The sequence below is a fragment of the Aythya ferina genome (assembly GCF_964211825.1).
Source record: "Aythya ferina genome assembly, chromosome: 8".
Lineage (NCBI taxonomy): Eukaryota > Metazoa > Chordata > Aves > Anseriformes > Anatidae > Aythya > Aythya ferina.
In genome coordinates, this window is record NC_140304.1 from 14,014,400 (window position 1) to 14,034,610 (window position 20,211).

General features: G+C 36.8%; 1 protein-coding gene across 10 annotated transcripts in view; it reads right to left on the minus strand.

The window, feature by feature from the left end:
• RABGAP1L (RAB GTPase activating protein 1 like) overlaps positions 1-20,211 on the minus strand; it is a 248,568-nt gene that overhangs the window by 181,443 nt on the left and 46,914 nt on the right. For all 10 annotated transcript variants that reach the window (XM_084526909.1, XM_084526912.1, XM_084526910.1 and 7 more), the window contains 2 exons: positions 16,517-16,661; positions 2,520-2,613 (listed from right to left, as the gene is read on the minus strand). In XM_084526909.1, coding sequence (XP_084383035.1) covers positions 2,520-2,613; positions 16,517-16,661 — 239 coding nt within the window. The remainder of the gene's footprint in view (positions 1-2,519; positions 2,614-16,516; positions 16,662-20,211) is intronic.

Genomic DNA, 20,211 nt, shown 5'->3' on the forward strand with positions numbered 1-20,211 from the left:
GAAAAGAGCTTTAAATAAAAGCCTGCCTTACACCCAGTCTTATCCTTTAGCATGTGGGTCATTCATGGATGCTGACATGTTTAATTTGTAACAAAGTGCTATAATTTTCTTGCGTAAAGTTCAAATGCATCATTTTAAAAGGTCAAAGAGCAAGGACATAGAACAGCAATGCTAACTATGCTCCACCTTGACAAGTACTCAGCTAAACTAGTCCAGCTTGCAAGAAAATCTTTAGTGCTGAGGATGCAGTAAGTGGTATGCTTTGTGAAATAAATTAATAGGTATTCCACTAATTTCCAACTGTTTATCATACCTTGTTGTGAAATTATTCTTATTCCTTGTTATATGGTACCCTTTGAAGGAGACTTAGAGCAATGTTTCTGCTGAGTCAGCCCATTAGGTTACAGTGACATTTTAATTAAATGACAGGAAGCATCTAAAATGCAAGAAATTTTTCATCTAAGAGACAAATCAGCACACCAGTTCTCCAAGTGGAAATGTTAATTTTTGTTTATTTATGGTTTCTGCAAGTGCACAGATATTCCTTTAGCATATGGTGCAATGTTTAAAACACTAGAAGATTTCAATCTATTTTTAGTTTTCAAATTGTTAACGTTTTTCATCTGTTACGCTTTCCAGGTTTTGTTCTTAAGATATAACATAACACTGTTCAAGAACCCAAGTATTTTATATGCTTGAATTTATCTCAAAAAATAACATTATGTGAAACACTCCTAAAGAAGATATTTGCTACTGCTAGTCTTCAAGCTGGCTGGGATATCCCACTTCTCTTCCTTTAACTCACTTTAGCTGGGCTAAAAATTATTTAGTGTTTTGGCTACTAAATAATCCTCTGCGTTAAGTCTCTATACTTATGTTAGGGCTACAAAATAGTTTCCTACAAAAGTGTTTTTGTTTTTTTTCTTGTTGAATAATGTACTTGACTAAGATGAAGAAATTATTGGCTACGTGAAACTGGAGAGAATGAGCTGTGGGCAGTCAACCAGTTCTTTACTTCAGCATGCTCACCTACACGAGTCCAGATATTTGTCACAGGCAAAACTTAAAACTAACTGAATCAATGGACAGTCAAGTTTATGCAAGAAAATAAAAAAAAAAAAAGGTAACATCTTTCCATGCAAATGCAATGGAGACTGAAACAGACCTGCCACACAGCTCTTCTAAGGGCTCAAAATGGCTTCACTAATTAGTCTCGTAGAATGTACAAACAAAATTTTAGACAGATGTAAAATTCCAAGCAATTTATAAACTCACTTGGGATGCCCTTTAGAACAGGCCTTGGAGAGTTCTAAATAGCCCCAGAGCAAATCCGTTTACAGCCACTGCAGATGAGGAAAACATACTTCTGTGTAGGGATCAACTCACTTCCACACATTTCCTCAATATTTTCTTAATCATTCAGAGGGCCCATAGTGGGAATATTCATACAATCATTGTATTAAATATTTGTGCATCCCCCCCAAAATCTTTCACCAGAAATTTGAATAACAACATAATAAAAAGGCAACAAGAAGGAAGGGTCCTTTTAAGAATCTGGTGGTCTCATTTGAGGAAACTTTTCCATGAGATGTCCATTAAAGATCAGCTCTGCAGCAAAAGGTTGGTTTTCTCTAAAACTACAAGGTGGCCAAGCATAGGGGAAAAACATCTGAATAAGTCCTAAAAATGTTTTTCTGCTCTTTTTGGTGTTCGGAAAAAACAACTTTGGCAATTTCAAATTAAGAACCTCTGATTATATTTGTCCCAGGCAGCAGGAGCTATTACTTAAAAAGGGAAAAACCAAATAAGTGGTTCTGGCATTTGCTAGTAGCATAAGGTCTTGCAGAGGTAGCAAATAGAGACTTTTTCTCTCTTGGCAAAATATATGCTGCTGCTGAAGCATTTAATTAAACCACAGAAATAACACTGCTAAGAATACACTTTAGGCTTTCAAATAATCCTCATCTTACTCTTCACCAGAAAGAGTTTAAGTGAGGGTCAGAGTCTTCCTGGAATCTCTTTTTAAGTGATTACATGCAGCACATCAAAGGAAAAAAAGTGTTCCTAAACAAATCAGTTAGTTAAATGCATATCAGCTAGCACAATGGCAGACTAGATTTACTCCGTCTTTTATATCCTAGCACTAAGAGGCACTGAGATTCAGGAGGGTTCAACATCCAACCTCAAGGAAGCCAAGTGGCCAGAAATTCTTTATTTGAAAACTCGTTCAAGCAGTGCGAGCATAAAGAGACATACTCCAAAACACTGAAAGAAATAAGACTTGCACAGAAACTGGAGAAGACATTTGTCAAACAGCTAAGTTAAAATAAAGGGATTTACCAGCACCTTTCACCTTTCAAACCAAATTTATAAATACACTTCAGTGTTTTGCATTTTAGTTTTTAAACTACATAAATTGAAGTTTCAAACCTCCTGCACAAGAGCATACAGGTCTCAAAACAAAGACAAGGTTAGTATTTAAAGTCTAAATTGAAAAACAAGCAAAAAAACAGCATTACCATCTCACTAGTAATTCTCCCCAGGAATACAAAATCTTCTCAGGACAATCCTTTGACACATCACCAGTGCCACTGGAGAGTTCATTATCACTCTCTGCAAAATAAAAACAAAGACACAAACAAGAAAACAAAAGCATGCACAGATTTACCAAAAAGAACAGACAATAAAGATGCATACATATATGTACCAGACAAAGTCTTCTCACTTATCAGTTTTAAAACCAAGGGGACATAGAAAGTATTAGTGGAAATCTGAAGAAAGTATAGTAGATTTGATTTAATAAAAAAAAAAAAAAAGTGTATTAGTAAAGTTACCATAAACTTTAAGAGAAGTCTAGGGAACAATTCACAATGTTGTTATGGGGAAAAGGGTTGAGATGTAGAAAAGCATTACAAGAGAAAGGATTCAAGGCAGTCAACTCTCCGTTCAATGATATTTCACAATGAAAAATGATCTAAAAGTCACATCCACTCTATATTTCACACAAAGAGAAGTCTCTTGTAAAACACAGCAGCTAACAGTGCTCCAGTACACTTCAACCATTACACAGCACTCTGCTCTCACGTGGCACACCATTCTCAGCCTCCATGGAGCAATGAATGAAAGAACTTTGTACTGAAATAAGTTCACAGAAGAGCAGCAAAAATGACACTGTGACATTAGAGGTCATATTGCATGGGACAGAAAACAATGCTTAAAATGGATAAGAAACCTCAAAAATATTAAGAACAAATTACTTACGTAGGAATATAGGGCATTATATATGACAAACACACAGAACTAGAAGAGATAACATGAGCCTGTGACTGTGGGCTCAAATAAGCAGTAACCATATCCTGTTTAAAAGTGTCTTAGAACTCCGTACAGCTGTTCAGAGTAAGTGGAACAGTAACTTTTAAGAATGGCTCATCACGTGAACATGTCTTTGCAGTTATTCCAGTTTTATCTGAATAAAGTATTGCTAAAAACTAAACAAGAAACCCAACCCAAAAGGAGACACTGAAGTAGTCCCTTTACCCTTGGAGGCCTCTGGGACCATGATGATTTAGATGATAGAAGGTCTCTAAGGTTGTTCTTTGCTATGAACCGAGTTATCTTAAGAAGCTAAAATAAAACAAAAGAAGGATTAAAGCCATATCTGCTCCCAGAATCCCTTAACTAGTCAATCAGTCCAGTCATATCGGTTGCTGACCTAGTATTTTTAATTCCTCAGGTACATTAAACACTTCGTATCTGACTTCTTGTTGACAACTGGAGTTCAGGTACAGAAGGACCATCAATACTTACACAGTTATCCCCTTAAGTCTTCATCTTTGTCATTCTGTTTTCAACTACACCTTTCGAATTAATAGTTTTGCCAAGTGCAAGTCATTAATAACAACATCACAGATTTCTTATTTTGATAACAAAACATGAGGACAAATGATGGCAGATACTGTATTTCAAAGACAAATAACAGCAAAAATGCTGTCCTGAGAGAAAAGGAAAAGAAATGAAAAGATTTCTCACGTGCTTTAAATTACAGTGGGAAGTATTTAAGTGCAGGTTGGTTTTATATTTTTGTGTCTGTAAAGCTGTATTGTTTAATTTGAAATAGAAGTTTAAAACATTCATCATAAATCTACAGGAAAATTATGATTCTAAGGATTTGCAAGCCTTTGCGTATATTCCCTATATTTAAAGATGGAAACATGAAGATCCTAAAAAAAAAAAAACAACAAAAAAAACACACAACACAATTTTCACTAAAATCTGATATCACTCTAAAAGGTCTTCCAATAACCATTAAGCTCCAGTGGGGGAAAAAAAATATATATATATGTATATATATAAATTTGAAGACTAAACTTTCCTTTAATTTTAAAATTACCTAAAATATTCTACAAGGAAATCTCACTTTATATCGATGTTGGTAATATATATATATAAAAAGTTAAAATGTTTAAATGCATTGCATTCTTTAAATCCTCTCCTCTCCTGATTTGTGCCTAACTGGATAAAAGAGATCAATTATAAATGCTGCCCTACTACCTCCCCTAGAAACTGAGAAAAAGAATTTGAGGAAACCTTCTCTAGATTGTAAGAGTATCCTGGCAATTCAGAGACATAAGATGAACATATGGTACATATTAAGAATCTCAAGAAACCTGACTCACATTAGAAATTTGTCATAAACCACTATTTCAAAAAGGTTTCACACATTCAAGGTAGAGCAAGACAATCTGGCACAGAGGTCTCAAGAGATCTGAATTACTTTGGAGAGACTGAAGAGTTACAACATCTCTACCAGGGGGACTGGTAAAACAAACAAATCTAGCAATCTGAAACAAAACCTGATAAAGATGAATGTATTAAATTTCAATCTGACCAAAACATTTAAAAACAAAGCTACAAGGAATACTTTCAGGAACAAAGCACATTGATTGTTATCTGATCCAAACTTAGCTTGCATCAGACAAAACAGAAACAAAACCCTTCTTTCCTTGCTGCTCTGGTATTGTACATCAAATTCTTCAAAGTTATTAAGGAGATCAGTGTTACACAGCATATATATTCCAGCAAGATGGATTATAAAGCTACTGTGCTTCAGCCCTGAAAATTATTTCATCTGGAAGGCTTAACAGTATTTGGAATGTATTATTCAGTTGTATGTCAGAAAATCACAGGCCTTAATTAGAACTACCATATGCTCCCTTTCAAAAGACACTAACGTCAAACTTCAAAATAGAGCGGGGCAAAAGGTAGAGAATAAACAGCTTTAAAAAAAATCTCTGCTTTGTTTCCATCCTGAAGATTATTTACATATTCTGATCTGTTTAAGAAATCAAGTATAAATGGAGGGGGGAGGGGTATCTTCGGAGGGATATTTAACTGCAGATATTCTTCCCTGAAGTGTGCTTTCGCACATTTTCCCCACATTCTGTAGTATCTATAAGCCAGCAGCATTAGCCAGAGCATGATTACATCCTGTCTGATTCTGCAGGGAATGCAACAGATCCCTTCTTCTAGCCATACTGTGTATTTTTCCCTTCCTCTTTTATACGCCCTGCTCTCAGTGCCTCTCACCTGCAAAATTAAACCTATGCCTCATCAGAACAGGAAGAGGCTAGGTGACATTTGCAAAGAAGCAAACCTGAAGGGCTGGGTTGTGAACGTGTGGACACACAAATAGCCTTTAAGAATACTTACAGATAACATCAAGCCTCTCTGCCTTTTTGCTTAACCGTATTACTTATTCTTTCCTTGTGGATGGATAATTCATGGGTGCCCCATGAAACAATTCTCTAAATTCAGAGTCTGTTTAAAGCAAGGCTGAAGGACTGCACTTCCACAGCCAGCATCACTCCATATGGCTTCAGCACAGAATCCTAGAATAATTTGGGCTGGAAGAGACCTCTGGAGGTCATCTAGTCCAACCTCCTACTCCAAACAGCTTGAATTAGATCAGGTCACCCAGGGACCTGAAAGCAAGGGTAGTCTTGAAGACCTTCAAGAAAGAAGATTCTTGAATCTCTGCAGACAACCCATTCTGCTACTGGACCAGGATCGTGGTTTAAAACAAGTCCTCTTATCTGATCAGATCCTGTTCCAACTTGTGTCTGATGCCTGCAGCCCCTCGGCACATCATTGTACACCTCTGAGAAAAGTCTCGGTCCACCCCTGAGTCCTCTGATGTATTAGCTGATAACAACAAGGCTCTCCTCCGTGCAAGCTTTCTTTTCCAGCCTGAATGAACGCAATTCCTTAACTCTTTAAGATATGGCATGTGCTCCTGCCCTCTGGCCAGCTTGGTGCCATCCACTGGACTTGCTCCAGTGTGTCTGTCTGTCTTGTACTGGGGGGGGCCAGCGCTGGATGCAGTGCTCCAGTGCAGTCTCACAAGCTCTGAGGAGAGGGGATAGAGCTCTCCTTGGACCTGTGGACTGCTGGGCTCAGCCTTCTTTGCTGCGAGGCCACCCTGCTGGCTCCTTGCAGGTTTTTTTCCACTCAGGTGAAAAGATCTCCAGGTACTTTTTACAGAGATGCCTCCCAGATAGTTAGCCCCCAGCCTGTATTGTCACACAGTTCTTCTATCACAGATATAGGATTTACATTTGCCTTTCTTGGAGCTCCATGAGGTTCCCAGCAGCTCTTTTCTCCAGTGTGTCCCTCAGTCACTCTGAGCAGCAGCCCTGCCCTCCAGCACACTGACCCAGTGGTTGGTGTTGTCCACAAACCTGCTGAGACTGTGCCCAGCCCCACTGTCCAGGTCATTATTAAAGACCTTGAATATCACTGATCCCGACACCAACCCCTGAAATATACCACTTCTTACTGACTGACAGTTGGACTTTGCATCACTGAGCAATCCCTTCAGCCCAGCAGTCCAGCCAACTTTTCAACCACATTACTTTTCACTTTTCCAGTCCCTATCTCATCAATTTAATGGTATGGACACTGTGATGCTGTGTTGAAGTCCCTGCTAAAGTCAAGGTACACAGCACCCACTGCTCTTTTCTCATCCACAGCACTGGTCACCTTGTCACAGGAAAGCGATGGTTTGCCCTTCATCCATCGATGTAGTCTGTTCCTAATCACGTTGCTGTCCTTCAGGTGGTTAGAACCAACTTGCAGGAGGACTTCTTCCCTAACTGTCCCACAGACTGAGGTTAGACTGACCAGCCCATAACCTTACTCCTGGCCCAGTGTACTTGCTTTTCTTCTTGTATTTTGTTTTAGACATTGGCCATTTGCATGAGATAAATACTGAAGCACATACAGATGCTACTGGGGTTGGGGGGAAGATCTGCAGATGACAGATTTTGCATATAGGCTGCTTTTGTTAGTATGCCTATAGACAAACACAAGTGGCCTCTTTGAAAAATCTGCAGGAACATTCAAGAACAAACTATAATTAATGACTAACTAAAAAGAAGACTGGCAGCCTATTGGATGTATGTAATTTTGTGCCTACTCTGCTTAGAAACACTCATTACATAAGTTATTCATTATATGAGCAGACTATTTTGAATAGGGGACAGGGAGTTGTATTTTAAATGGCCCAGCACTAACACTTGTTATGTTACAATACTCCATTTACCAGGCTCAATTACAACTTTTTTGCCCCTTTAAAAACAGACTCCATCCTGTAGAAATATGACTGCTCATATGAAAGACCTTTTACCACTTTGTAGAAAAATAAACTTTGGCTCATTATTCTTGGTAACAAATAATTTGCAAAATGCGTCCTCATGTGGCCTGTCATCCACACAGCAGAAGCACCTCTTTGGATCTAGTCTAACCCAGAACACCCTGAAAGGCTAATTTTAATGGAAAACAACTTGAACTTTCACAATTATTCCACTTGATATCCAGTGGCAGTAAGGTTAGAGGGGTTGTTTCTTTTTCTACTACAACATTCACAAATGATGAACTGCCACAGCAGGCCACCCTATGGTTGTCCACATCTGCAGTACTGTAAAACCAGAAGAGGCTTTGACTATCTCCTAGGAAACCCACAGAGTAATAAAGTCAAGCCTTATGAGACAGCTCCGGTAGGTTATCCAAGTTGGCACTTTTTGAACTAGGCTAAAGACAACACAGGTCTTGATCATTTAGACCCTTGAAGATACTGTTCTAAGCTAACGCTACAACCCTCCAGTCATCTTCCTGAGCAGTTCACTCCAAGGACTTCATTACTGTAACTCGTGGACTGTATCTCTCACTGCTAATCTAATTCTTTCTTTCTGCAACTTATGCCAATGTTACTTTGTCTTAAATAGAGTTGCCACAGAAAACAATATTAGCACATCTTGCAACAAAAAGAAAAATCTTCTGTATTCTTATTTCTCTCGAAAACTCCACTTCTTTCCACATGAGGCTTCTGCTCATTTCTGCCTTCTCCCTTCAACTAGTCTGTATTTGCTTGATGAGCCATGTTCAAACAAAATATTGAGACATCAAGTGTTCAAAACAGAAGAATTACACAGACAGTAGCTCTTTACCGTAAGCAAATACCCCACAGAAATTAACACACACACACAAATGTTGGCTTTTCCTTCCCCCTTGTTCATTTTGGTAACACAATGCTTTTGAGCCCACAAATGCAGAACATGGAGAACCCCTAGATGAAACCTGATACAGAGCTAGATACAAAGATACATTATCTAGATATAGAGCTACCTTTTGGGAAGGTAGGTCTGCTCTGCTTCAAGAAGTCTACAAGATTACCTGAAATACAGCAGTGCCTTAGGAGTCAAACTAATTTGTCTGTTAACAAAAAATACAAATAAAGTACAGAACTATATTGTTCATTCCAAGAGTTCAAGCATAAAAGCAAAGAAGCAAAATACATCCTAAAATGACGGGAAATGCATGAAGATAGCAGGAAAAAAAAAATGAACAGGTGGGGTTTGAGCACTGAGATGAAGAAGAAAGAAGGATTTTTAATGAGTTTTAATTGAGAAGCTGTTGCAAGTGAAATAAAGAGTAGGTGGAACTGAAAAATAATATAGTTGGAGCAACCTGAGCAGGGCAGCCTGTAGGAGAAGGAAATTAGGTTGTGAAGATAGGTGTGAATAGAATTGGAATAATTCAAAAATGAGAAGCTTGATTTTTATGTAGGAGAAGAACAAAAATGAAGGGGGAGCTGAAGTTGGCAGCATATTATCAGGGCAACAAGATATAGACGTTACTGACATGGAATCATTCTGTACGTAAGAAATGAAAGAGGATCGTGAGAAAGGCCACAAAAAAAGCAAGCTTCCATTTATAAGGTAACAGGAAATTATAGAGCACGAGCTACAGAAAAGACAAGAGTGAAACAAAGTTTAAGCCATGAAATTCACTGTATTATCAAATAAGGTAGATTTGCAGAACGATTCAACTTTTTAATGCATTACAAAGTATTTTGATGAAGACAAAATATTTCAAAATGCCTTTCGAGTGATATATTTACACAATGATGATCCTCAGTAAATTCTGCTCAGTAAAGTGAGCAAATACAGCATATTTCCCAATTTGTCTGAAAGAAAATTAATCAGAACCAGAAAAAAAAAAAAAAAGTTTTATGAATATGAACAAAGAAAACTTGCACTGAATTCTGCTCACAATAAACTTCCGTTAATACTTAAGTTACACAATAAACTTGAAGAAAAATAATTTAGCAGCTACTGAAGTACATATAAAGAGACCAAAACCAAAAAGGATTCTAAGTTTTCCCCTAAAAGTTAACCAGTAATAGCAAAAGGTATTTTTATTCCTATTCCTTTTTATGAACTATAAATGTATACATTTGTTACTTAGTGTCACTCAAACGTAAGTTAATGTTGATGAATTCCAAAATTTTCATTACTTTGCAAGAAACCTACAAACTTAATTACTTCTCTATGCAACTGGAAACCCAGACTGAAAACACCTACAGCTGATAAGCATTGAAAGAAGGTGGAAGAGATGATGCCGTATTTCACTCCCTGTTATATTCACACTGCGAACAATAATGGTTTTTGCACAGGTTATGAAGTCTGTGCAATACCTCTCGAACGACCTAACCTTCCCCTTAGAAATCACTCCCATTGGCAAAGCTGTCGTTTCCTTTTTAATAAAAATTTCTGCATTTAAGCATATATCTCAGTTCCAAATCATATAGTTGCTACATAGGCACTGCACTGCTGTCACATTAAAAAAGATTGATTTAAAATTCACAAAAATAAGCCTGAGCTGTTCAGCCAAATCTGAGTGTAGAAACGTGCAAAGTGATGCTCCTACCCTCCTGTAGTGAACATACAAGTGTGCCACCATGACTTCTCTATGTTGGATGTAAAAATGCTTAAAGCTGAATAAAAAGTGGAGGAAATTATCACTTCAGTTGAGTAGTTCTGCTCCCACACAAATGACAAAGCCAACTAAATGCTGCACAGTGGAGGTATTCTTGTAAACATAAACATCTTCCCCATGTTCTATGCTGTCTGAAAAATGACAGATTTGAGAACACGCAAGAAAAAATCAAGTTTGAGATGCTGTCACAATTCTAAGACAATGCCATTTGTTATTCTGTATTTGCCATATTATGAATTTTAAAATGTATAGATTAATGTCTAATGCCACATTTGATATATCTATGTTTAAAAAAAAAAATCAATGTTACAAAAACATTAGAATTGTATATTGCCCATGGTTTATTTAAAGTGCCAGGGCAGTATTTAAGCCACTTATGAAATACAAAGGCTGAACAAAACAGCTAAAGTTAATTACCAAACCCAAAAAGAGACAAGAACCTCACGATTATTAGTAAAAAGCTGTGGGGAACTGTTTGTTGAGAAGTCTTTGTAATCACCTCTATATAAAGGCACTTGTTTTTTTTTTGTTGTTGTTGTTGTTTTTTTTGTTTTTTTTTTTTTTTTAACTGATATGAAACGTGAATTTGTATGAGCATAATGGTGGCACTCTGAGGCACACAAAGCCATGGCACTCATGACTGACACCTGGGAAGATCCTCTAGCAATAGGAAGCTCTAATTCGTAAGAAGCCAACAGCAATCCAAAAAGCAGCAAATCCTTTTTCAAACAACTTTTACGCTACCATACTGCTTGTAGGCAGACAAGGAAAAGACCACTACAGAAAAAAAGCATCGAAACATTCAAAATAATCTGTTATTGCTTCTGGACAAGATGCAAATTTAATCTCACTTATTGTGAGAAAAATGTCTGTTTTATACCACAATCTGAAGTTATTTTATGTAAATTAATACAAAAAAAAGGTTGAAATCAAAGAACCAGATTTCACCTGTGCACTCAAAGAATAAATCCCAAAAGCTAAAAGATTCCCCTCCACTATTCATGAACAACAGGACAGAGTTCTGGAATGATATTTTGCCTTGAGCTTCACAAAGCGAAACAAGGTATTTTACCAGGGAAAGAATCCCTTACAAAACCATGTTCCCACAAGCACCTTGCAGGTATGTCCTCTGGAACACAATACTCCAGAGAAAGTCACACATGGCTCTAGATGGCCTAGCCTGGAAACCCAGTTCACAGATGAACTCTGAGATCTGGATTAAATGACAGGAAAGAACACAAGTCCCTGCCAGATGACTGTCCCTGTGTATCCATTTACCTGTAAAACTGCAATTGAGAGAATTTTCATGTTGCTGGAGAATTTTCAGGTTGTTTCCATTTCATATATAACCCTGCAATTTCATCACAATGAAATTGACTTGAAAGCCACAAAATTGCTTCAAATTGAAAACATTTGAAATTCTTGCTTTTTTTAACAGAAAGGCCATACTTGCATGAGTAAATCCGAATATGCACAAATAGATCTGAACACAGCTGTAACTATCAATAACACCTTCCAGAGCAAACTAAAAAAAAAAAGTATTCTGCCTTTTTCTTTCCTTTTTTTTTTTTTTAATTTATAATAACAAAGTGATCACATTCTTTTCGGCAGCACAAAAATAGCTGGAGAAGTCAATCAAGTACATTTTTAATTACAGATGTTAACCTGTAAGGCATGAAAATCCAAGACAACGGATACTACAGCCCATAAAATGACATCAAGAATATTTTTTTTTCCCACTTGGAAGCTACAGATTCATATTCCTCCAAAGCACTTTAAAAATCAGACACTTCACCTTTGCTGAAGTTCCGTAAGAGATGAAGATAAACACTAGCCAAATGGCCTAATGGATTTACGATTTTTTAAATTTTAGTTCATTTTTATTGTAAGAATAAGACTTCAATATAGATTTATCTTGTTTAGTACCTAGCAACATTATTCTGCGTTGAGCTATTCTAAGAAACGTTTCTTATGAATTACATAAAGCTATTTTTAAATAGGATAAAAATGCAGAGTTCATTATTTCCATAGTGCTAATGGCATTTGTCTCACTCAGTCATCCTCGTGTGTTCATACTCTCCCTGGTCACAAGCCCCTGTTTTATCAGAAAATACTCTCAATAGCTTTATTGACTCCTAAAACGCCACCTCCTCTACTCTTTTGCTTTTTTGATTCCTGAAAACAGCCTCTACCCACCCACAACGTTTGACCCAGGATCTTAATTTAGTCTTGCTGATCATCTCTAATCATTTACTATTGCCCACCTCTGAATTATTGTACCCACCCTGTCTTTTTGTGCTCTCCCAAAACATTACTATCTCAATTTCTTTGAAGCTTTCAGGATTCTCTACCCTTTTAATCTACTTTCATTGTCAAATTTCACTGAATTTCCACATCTTATATATTAATTTTTCTATTGTAGAATACTTCTCTTTGTACGTAGAGCCAAGATAACTAGAGGGAACAGACAGAAAGCATTACCCTATTATGTTTGTTATTTCTTCTCTTCTGCCCTTTCTTACTCCTACAGCTTGATATTTATATATAATTTCTCCTTATTAAAAGCCAATTGCTAAGCTCTGAACACATTTCAATAGGATCCTTCTTGGTCTAAGCCAACTGTTTATGGATCAGTATCCCCTGTGCTGTCAGCTAGATCTCTGCTCAATTCCCAGCTGTCAGATATGTAATATTTTAAAAGATCAAGAAATTTAATGTTGCAGGAGAAAAAAATAAAAAAAAAAATCAAAAAACACAAGCACAGATAGTACTGCATTCCTGGAAGTCATTTCAGACTGTTCTAGAGGCAATCTACAACTCATTTTTAGGAGCTTCTTTTGGAGACTTGGTAGGCATGTTACCTTTTACCTAGCATGAATTACCTGCTTTGGGATGTCTACTAAACATAACATGCAGTGTTTACCCTGCAATTAATGGCCTGGGACAAGAGCTAGAAACCAGACACTTGGGACCACATAAAACTGAAAAGTAAAAATTAAAAAAATCCTCAGCTTAATTACAATCAGTTTAAAGCCTTTGGAAACACAGAGTATTTTGTGTTTTCAAACAGAATTGCTCTTATTTACAATGATCTTTACGATCCTAACAATATTTGATTTAAAATGAATCTCAAATAGTTATCTGGTATTCTCCTGAAAAGTTAGACCACTTAAAAAATAATAATTAAAATATTAGAACAAAAGGTCATGATTTCATCTATTGTCTAACCAGCACTTCTGCTAAAATAAGCAGAATTATTCTTCCCCTTTGTCACTTAAATGTTTCCAGGACTACATTCTCCTTGCAAATGCTTTTGTCAGAAACCAGTTTTCTCCAGTCCTTAGGCTCACACATGCAGCCACTTCACCCTGCCTCAGAATGACATGACAGTAAAAGTGGTCCATGCAGCTTTGACTTTTCTGAATAATGCAAGATGCAATCAAGCTTTCTGTATGTGTTCTCACTCATTCTTAACACACCAAAAGGCAGAAAGGTTAGTTCACTCAATAGTGCTCTGCACCTTTTTACAAGGTTCTACTCATAATTCAATATTAAAAAGTATCCTTTTCAGCTCATTGGTAATAAATCTATTTTATTTGAAGCTTTTTTTTTTTTTTAAAAAAAAAGATTAGAGCCTGAATTTAAGAGAAAACTTCTTACCAAGGAGAAAAAAAAAAATCCACAAGAAATAAACATAAAAAAAAAAAAGCAAAACATTATTTCCAAAGCAGGAAACCTTACGAGGCTAGGTTGCCAGAAATATCTATTATGATATTAATAATTTTATTAAAAACTCCACGTTGACCTGAAAGATCTCTTAAGTAGCTATCTCAAAGTCTTTGCAAAGATCATTTTTCAGCTGAAAAGCTACATAAAAGAGAGGCTAAAATTAAAAAAAAAAAAAAAAAAAAAAAAAAAAAAAAAAAAAAAGCTAACAGTCTTGTTTTGGGAAAATACATTTGGCTTTTCATTAAAGCAAAAAAGAACAAGAATACTGAAAAAAATGCTTTCTTAAAAACATCTTTATTCACATACTACTAACATAAGGCATCTTACTAAGTAAGATGCACAGCGTACACAGAAATCAGGTAAGGTGCACATGAAACATGCATTCTTACAGCATTATACAAATGAAACTGCAGTATGTAGTGTTTCTGGACTAAATTAAGTAATGTTCTGTGGGGATATAGGATGTAGCTAAAGATATAGCAAAAAAAAAAAAAAAAGAGAGAGAAGAAAAGAGATGATAATCCTCAATATCTCTAAATGGGAATACCAGCCTCTGGCCTATCTAATATTCCTTATAATGCACACTTGCCATGATAGCAAGCAGAAAAATCTATATGGCCTTAACATTAGACAAAAGAAAAAGCCTTCTTCCAAGGCTAAGACAAGACATTGTAAACTCAAGTTCTTTTTCCATCATCATAATTAGTACCCTGAAAAGAAAAAGAAAGAAAAAGAATGAAGAGATTTATTTAGAACAACTGGCAGTGACTCATTTAACCTGCATATCCACTAGGATAGATAACTTCTAGGCAGATAGCTCTAAATGCAGTTTCCATGAGAACAGAGTCACATCATGATATTTTTAATGTCTTCTCTTAGGAAGTAATCTACATTTAAAATATGGAAACTAGCATTAGGAAGCTAAACCAAAGTTAAACTCAGGTTCCTCAGTGGAATACTTTTACCCTATAATAAAGTAAAACAGCTTTATAATAGCACCAAGAGGATAATATCTACATTATTGCTAATTGTGCTACATTCATCAAACTCAAGAACAGCACTTTGCTCTTCTTGGTGAGAAGCAATATTAAAAACAAGCAAAAAAAGCGTTCAAGTAATTACTTAAACTCTGTCCTACCAGACAAGCTAACTTCTTAGAGAGACATACTTAGAGAGTTCTAGAACTTAGAGAGTTCTAGAGAGACAGCTCTAACATCCAGCAAACAAAAGAACACCCACAGATGTTGAACTTCACTACACTGAACTACAAGACTCAAAGGTCAATCTGAAATAATTCCTGCTATAATCAAAGTAATCCCAAGTACCCATTTAATACAAAAGCTCTGTTAGAGACAACAGCATTTTTACTATTTAGAATTGATAGTGGAATGTCAGTGATAGTCAATAGCTATCCTGTTCCCTCCCATGGAAGGGGTGGAAGGTTTCCAATTCTGCAAAGACCAGCTCTGTTAGCTCTGTTCTTGTAAGCCTAGCGTCACCTGGGATTTGCGTTTGTTGCTGCTGTTGTTTGTAAACAGTAGGGAGTAACCAGATCTGTCTGCTCCCGCATTAGTGACAGAGTTTATGCAATGTGAATCAGAACCAATATCCAACCATTTACAATCAACTAAGAATCAAAATGGAATTTTTCCACTTATTTTTCCAATAAGAAAAACTTTTTACAGCACTGACAGAACAGTGCCAGAAATCTGAAGAATAACTGTAGAACTATCATGAGTTCTGGTAGGTCAAATATTCAAATCAAAGCTGGCACTAAAAGCCTATTCTGAAGGCTATGAGCTAGCCCTCGGGGTACACATGGACTACAGTTGGCCAAGGGCTCCAAAAAACATGTGGCAATACCCTGAGGAACCATAAGCTTTGGGATGAGAAGGCAAATACTCTGGTTCCAGAAACATCAGCAATCCCCAACATGATCACCAACTGAACCTAGAAGTATTCTGATAAGCCCCATTTAGAAGTGAGAAAAACTCACATGCTAGGCCCACAGTTTGGGGGCAGAGGAATTGTCTTTGAGCCCATTTCCACATCAATTTTGTTTGGTTTTCCTGTACATAGGCGTTTACAGCCAGCCATTTCAGTGTCATTCTTTAGCAGCACACTGAAGGCAAATGCTTTCTGGTCAGATGAAAAAACACTCCAGAAAATGTTTTCTATCTTATTAGCAGAGCACAAGTGCAGCAGTAACCAATTCTGAAGTGCACAGAAAAATGGACATGCACAGTCTACTGCTGGTATTGAAAGAACTACAAATAATGGTGCAGGGAAAAATGCTAATGCTAAAGAACTGCTGCTAGAAGGAAATTGTGTGTGATCTTACTGTCCAGCTGTACTTCTAATAGACACAAACAGGAAGAATTAAATGAGTAAATTAACAGCAGAAATGTAATAGTCTTATCTATGGAAACTGTGAGTGCTCACTTATTCTTACCTTCGTCTGCCTCATCCTCCTGGGATGATATGGGTCCTCCTCCACTTGTTGGGCTGACCAGTTCTTCCTCTCTTGCAGATTCTCTTTGTAGACTGACAACCTCATAAATTGGATCCCCAGTACTCGTGTGGCTTTTTCCTTCGGACTAAAACAAAATACACACATGTATAGGACCCCACTACTGACTAATACAGTTCTAATGGTCTGCCAAAACCAAACCAAAACACAGACAAAAAAAAAAAAATCATATCATGGCTAAAGAATAGTTTGGGGAAGACTCCCTCAGATTCCTTTGTAATGGCATATGTAGGCTGGCAGCAAAACATAACTGTGCTTCTCTTTTAAGGATTACAGTCAGAAGTTGCAAATAAACCAGCATTACTTCCAAAGCTGCCTCCTAGACACCATCTTAATTATCATTCAGAACTATGACAGAAAGGCTTTCCCGTTTAAGCACAGATACAATGAGATGAGGTCAAAGAGAAACTGCAGCAAAAGAAAATAGGGGAGAATAGGAAAAAAAATGGAATAACTGACATCACCACTTAAACAGGAATCAAATGACTTAGAGAAAAAAAAGTTTAAGTAGTAAGGGTTTTATTAGGTAAAGACAAGACTAAAGAAACAACAGAACGTTAAGTCATAAATCATGAAAAACTCCTTAGTGTTTCACCACCAACCCCAGAAAAGAAAACCAAAACAAAACAAAACAGACCAACTCATCTTTATTCCAGAGAGTATAACTTATACTATATTCCTCTCAATAGGGATATGTATCTGCTGTATCTAGCTACAAAATTTGTGTTTGTAGCCTAAGTTTGATTATATATATAAAAATATGCTCATATGACTGTGTACATGTGTAGAGGTCATGTATATACATTAATTTATCACATAATTTAACTTGGAAACTTTGGAATTTTGAGTGTGGTGTCTGCAGCTATGGATTTGGGGCCAGAACATTTTCAACAGAAAACACTTTGTTCTGTAAGAGCAGCTTTTCTTCCAAATCTGCCTCTGGTAGTGCAATAACTTCCAAGGCAAACTACCTCAAAAGTTGGGGGGCAGGGGAAAATTGTTTTATTTTTACTTAAAACTGGAGAAGGTCAGAGTTTAATCTTTGTCTTTCACATTCAGTGAACTTCGACGTGAAAACAGTTAGTTAACCATACCCCACTGGATACAACGCTGCAAGTTTTTAAAGTAAAGTCAACTCTAGTTTTTCCTCTGAGTTAAAGTTCTGAACACAATTATTATTCAGTTACATGCAGTGGTTAATATACGTGCAGAGAATTGTACAAAATGCAAACTAATGACTATATTAAATGGACTAGAACCAGCACAAAATTTCGTTCTGTTTTGTTCTTTGTGCTCTTGTCTAATAAGACAATTTTTGAGCATATTAAAAACATCAAATTAACCATGAAAAAGAAAAAGAATATAATCACAGAGTGTATTCAATTTAATTCAAAAGCAAAACTATGAAGGAGTTGGAAGACGACTCCATGACACCTTTTGCTGGAAACGACTAAACAGAACTAGCAATTTCGACAAGCTGTTGACATTATGCAGATAGGTAGCTTAAATAAGGACTGCTTGTACTAAAACAACATGAGTAATTTTATATTGAGAAAATCTATACTATTTCAGAGATAATAATCATTCAGATCTGCTTCCTTTAAAGCTGATACACCCTGGAAGAAGACAGTCATGTGGTTCCAACTATCAATCAGTTTTGCTGACTGAGCTTCTCAAAGTGTTTAATGAACTTTAGGACGGAGGCATAAAGGCGCTTGGGTTTTTTTTGTTTTGTTCTGTCTTTTAAATATTTAGCAAGCTATTACATTATTACATTCTACTTGTTTTATTCTCACAGAACACCTTTATCATATAATTACAAAGTACTTGGCTAAATCAGATATTGATGCCTGTAGCATTATTCACCATCACTATCTGTAGCTTTTATTTTTCATGGAGTAAGGCATGAGAGGTACTATGAATTCTTCTGCAACATACAAGAATCATGCGTCTTCAGGTCCTTGCACATGTTCTGCTTAACTGCAAGACCATCTGTACACAATGCAGGTAACTTGGTTAGTTGTTTTTCTGAAGCCTGAATTTGTTATCTACAACAACCTTTCCAAAGGTCGTGTTTTGATGATGAGAATGTGTATCAGCAGCATGGCAGTATGTTTATAGCAGTCCTAAACCTCACGGCAACCTGCATTTATGCCGTTTCTCATACCTGACTGCCCCTCACAAATTTGGGTTCAGACTAGCAGGTGTACAGGATTCTTTCCTCACCAGAATTTTGATTTTTCTCTCCTTACGGGCAAGTCTCACCCTGGGAAATGATACTCCATTACTTCCTTTCTTTCTGAACCTCCGTAATGAATGCTTCTTTACTGGGAAGGGCACCTTGCTCAGACAGCCCAAGTCAAAAGCTTCTTGCCAAGGACTCTGCACACTGGAACTCAGAACTGGGCAGACAGCATGCCTGAATTTCTCAGCTACAGTCAAACAGGCTACGCTTGTACAATAATGGATGGCACTGCTGTCATGATTTTACATCAGCAGGCAAACTATACCACAGCATTCACTGTCCTGCACAGAGGAAAACATCTATCCTACAACTGAGGCTACTGATAACAGCTTTCTGGTTCGCTAAAATGCACTTAAATTCAACTACTTTCCAAAGTGGCTGATCTCAATGCCATCTGCAAAGTTATTTTTAAAGAAGAAAGCGTCCTTATATATAGCTTCTTTCAGCATTACCTGCAAGTTATTTACTGAGTTTTACTGAGTTATCTATCAACAGCTCTTGTAATACAAATTACCCAACAGATAATTGGTTGAGTAACAACTTGCTACAGGTCGACCAGAGATCCTGTCTTCCATCACCAGGGCCTAATCTTGGAGTAAAATTGCCAGGATTAAAAATGCTCTTTCCCTGAAAGTCTGCAGAACAGCTCCTCGGAATTTTACAGCCGGAAGAAAAGCTTGTGTTTCTTCAGGGAAGGGAGGCATGTGTGTGTTGTCACATTATAAGGGGTGAGAAAGCAAAAGGAAAGCATCCGTAGTACTCAAAACTAAAACTGGTAGGGTTTTAACTGATTTAAGCGGAAAGGTTAATTGATTATAGCTATGTATCCAACAGTTGAAAAAGTAATATCTTCGAATGTGATTTCCTTAAATTGAAAATGTAGATATCCTCAACATTTGCATGTAACACTTGGTTTTCTCACATTTTCTTGAATTCCAAGTTACTATGCTAATCTGCAGAAGAATTACATAAACAGCATTTCATGCTATTTATTTACTTTAAGTGTTAAACACAGCTGCACTTTTGCTACATAGCATGAACACAGCTTGTTTTGCCAGACCCATTACTACACCCCACAGGATGATGACAATTAAAACATTCACACTAGGCTCAGTAGAATTAAATCACACCTATTTGGTTTCATTAGTCAAAGATAATAGATCATGATGCCAGTGCAAATGATACAGCTAGCCTCTGTTGTTCCCTTTTTGAACCAAGAACCCCACATTCTATGATTCAATGGTAAATCTTTGGAGAAAGCAGGTCAAAACTCTCTGCACGAGGATGCGTTGTATATCATCGTATATTGATAACAGGAAGGCATACACTTTATGTACCTTACCCAATGCCAGAATGAAGGAGTCCTTAGCAG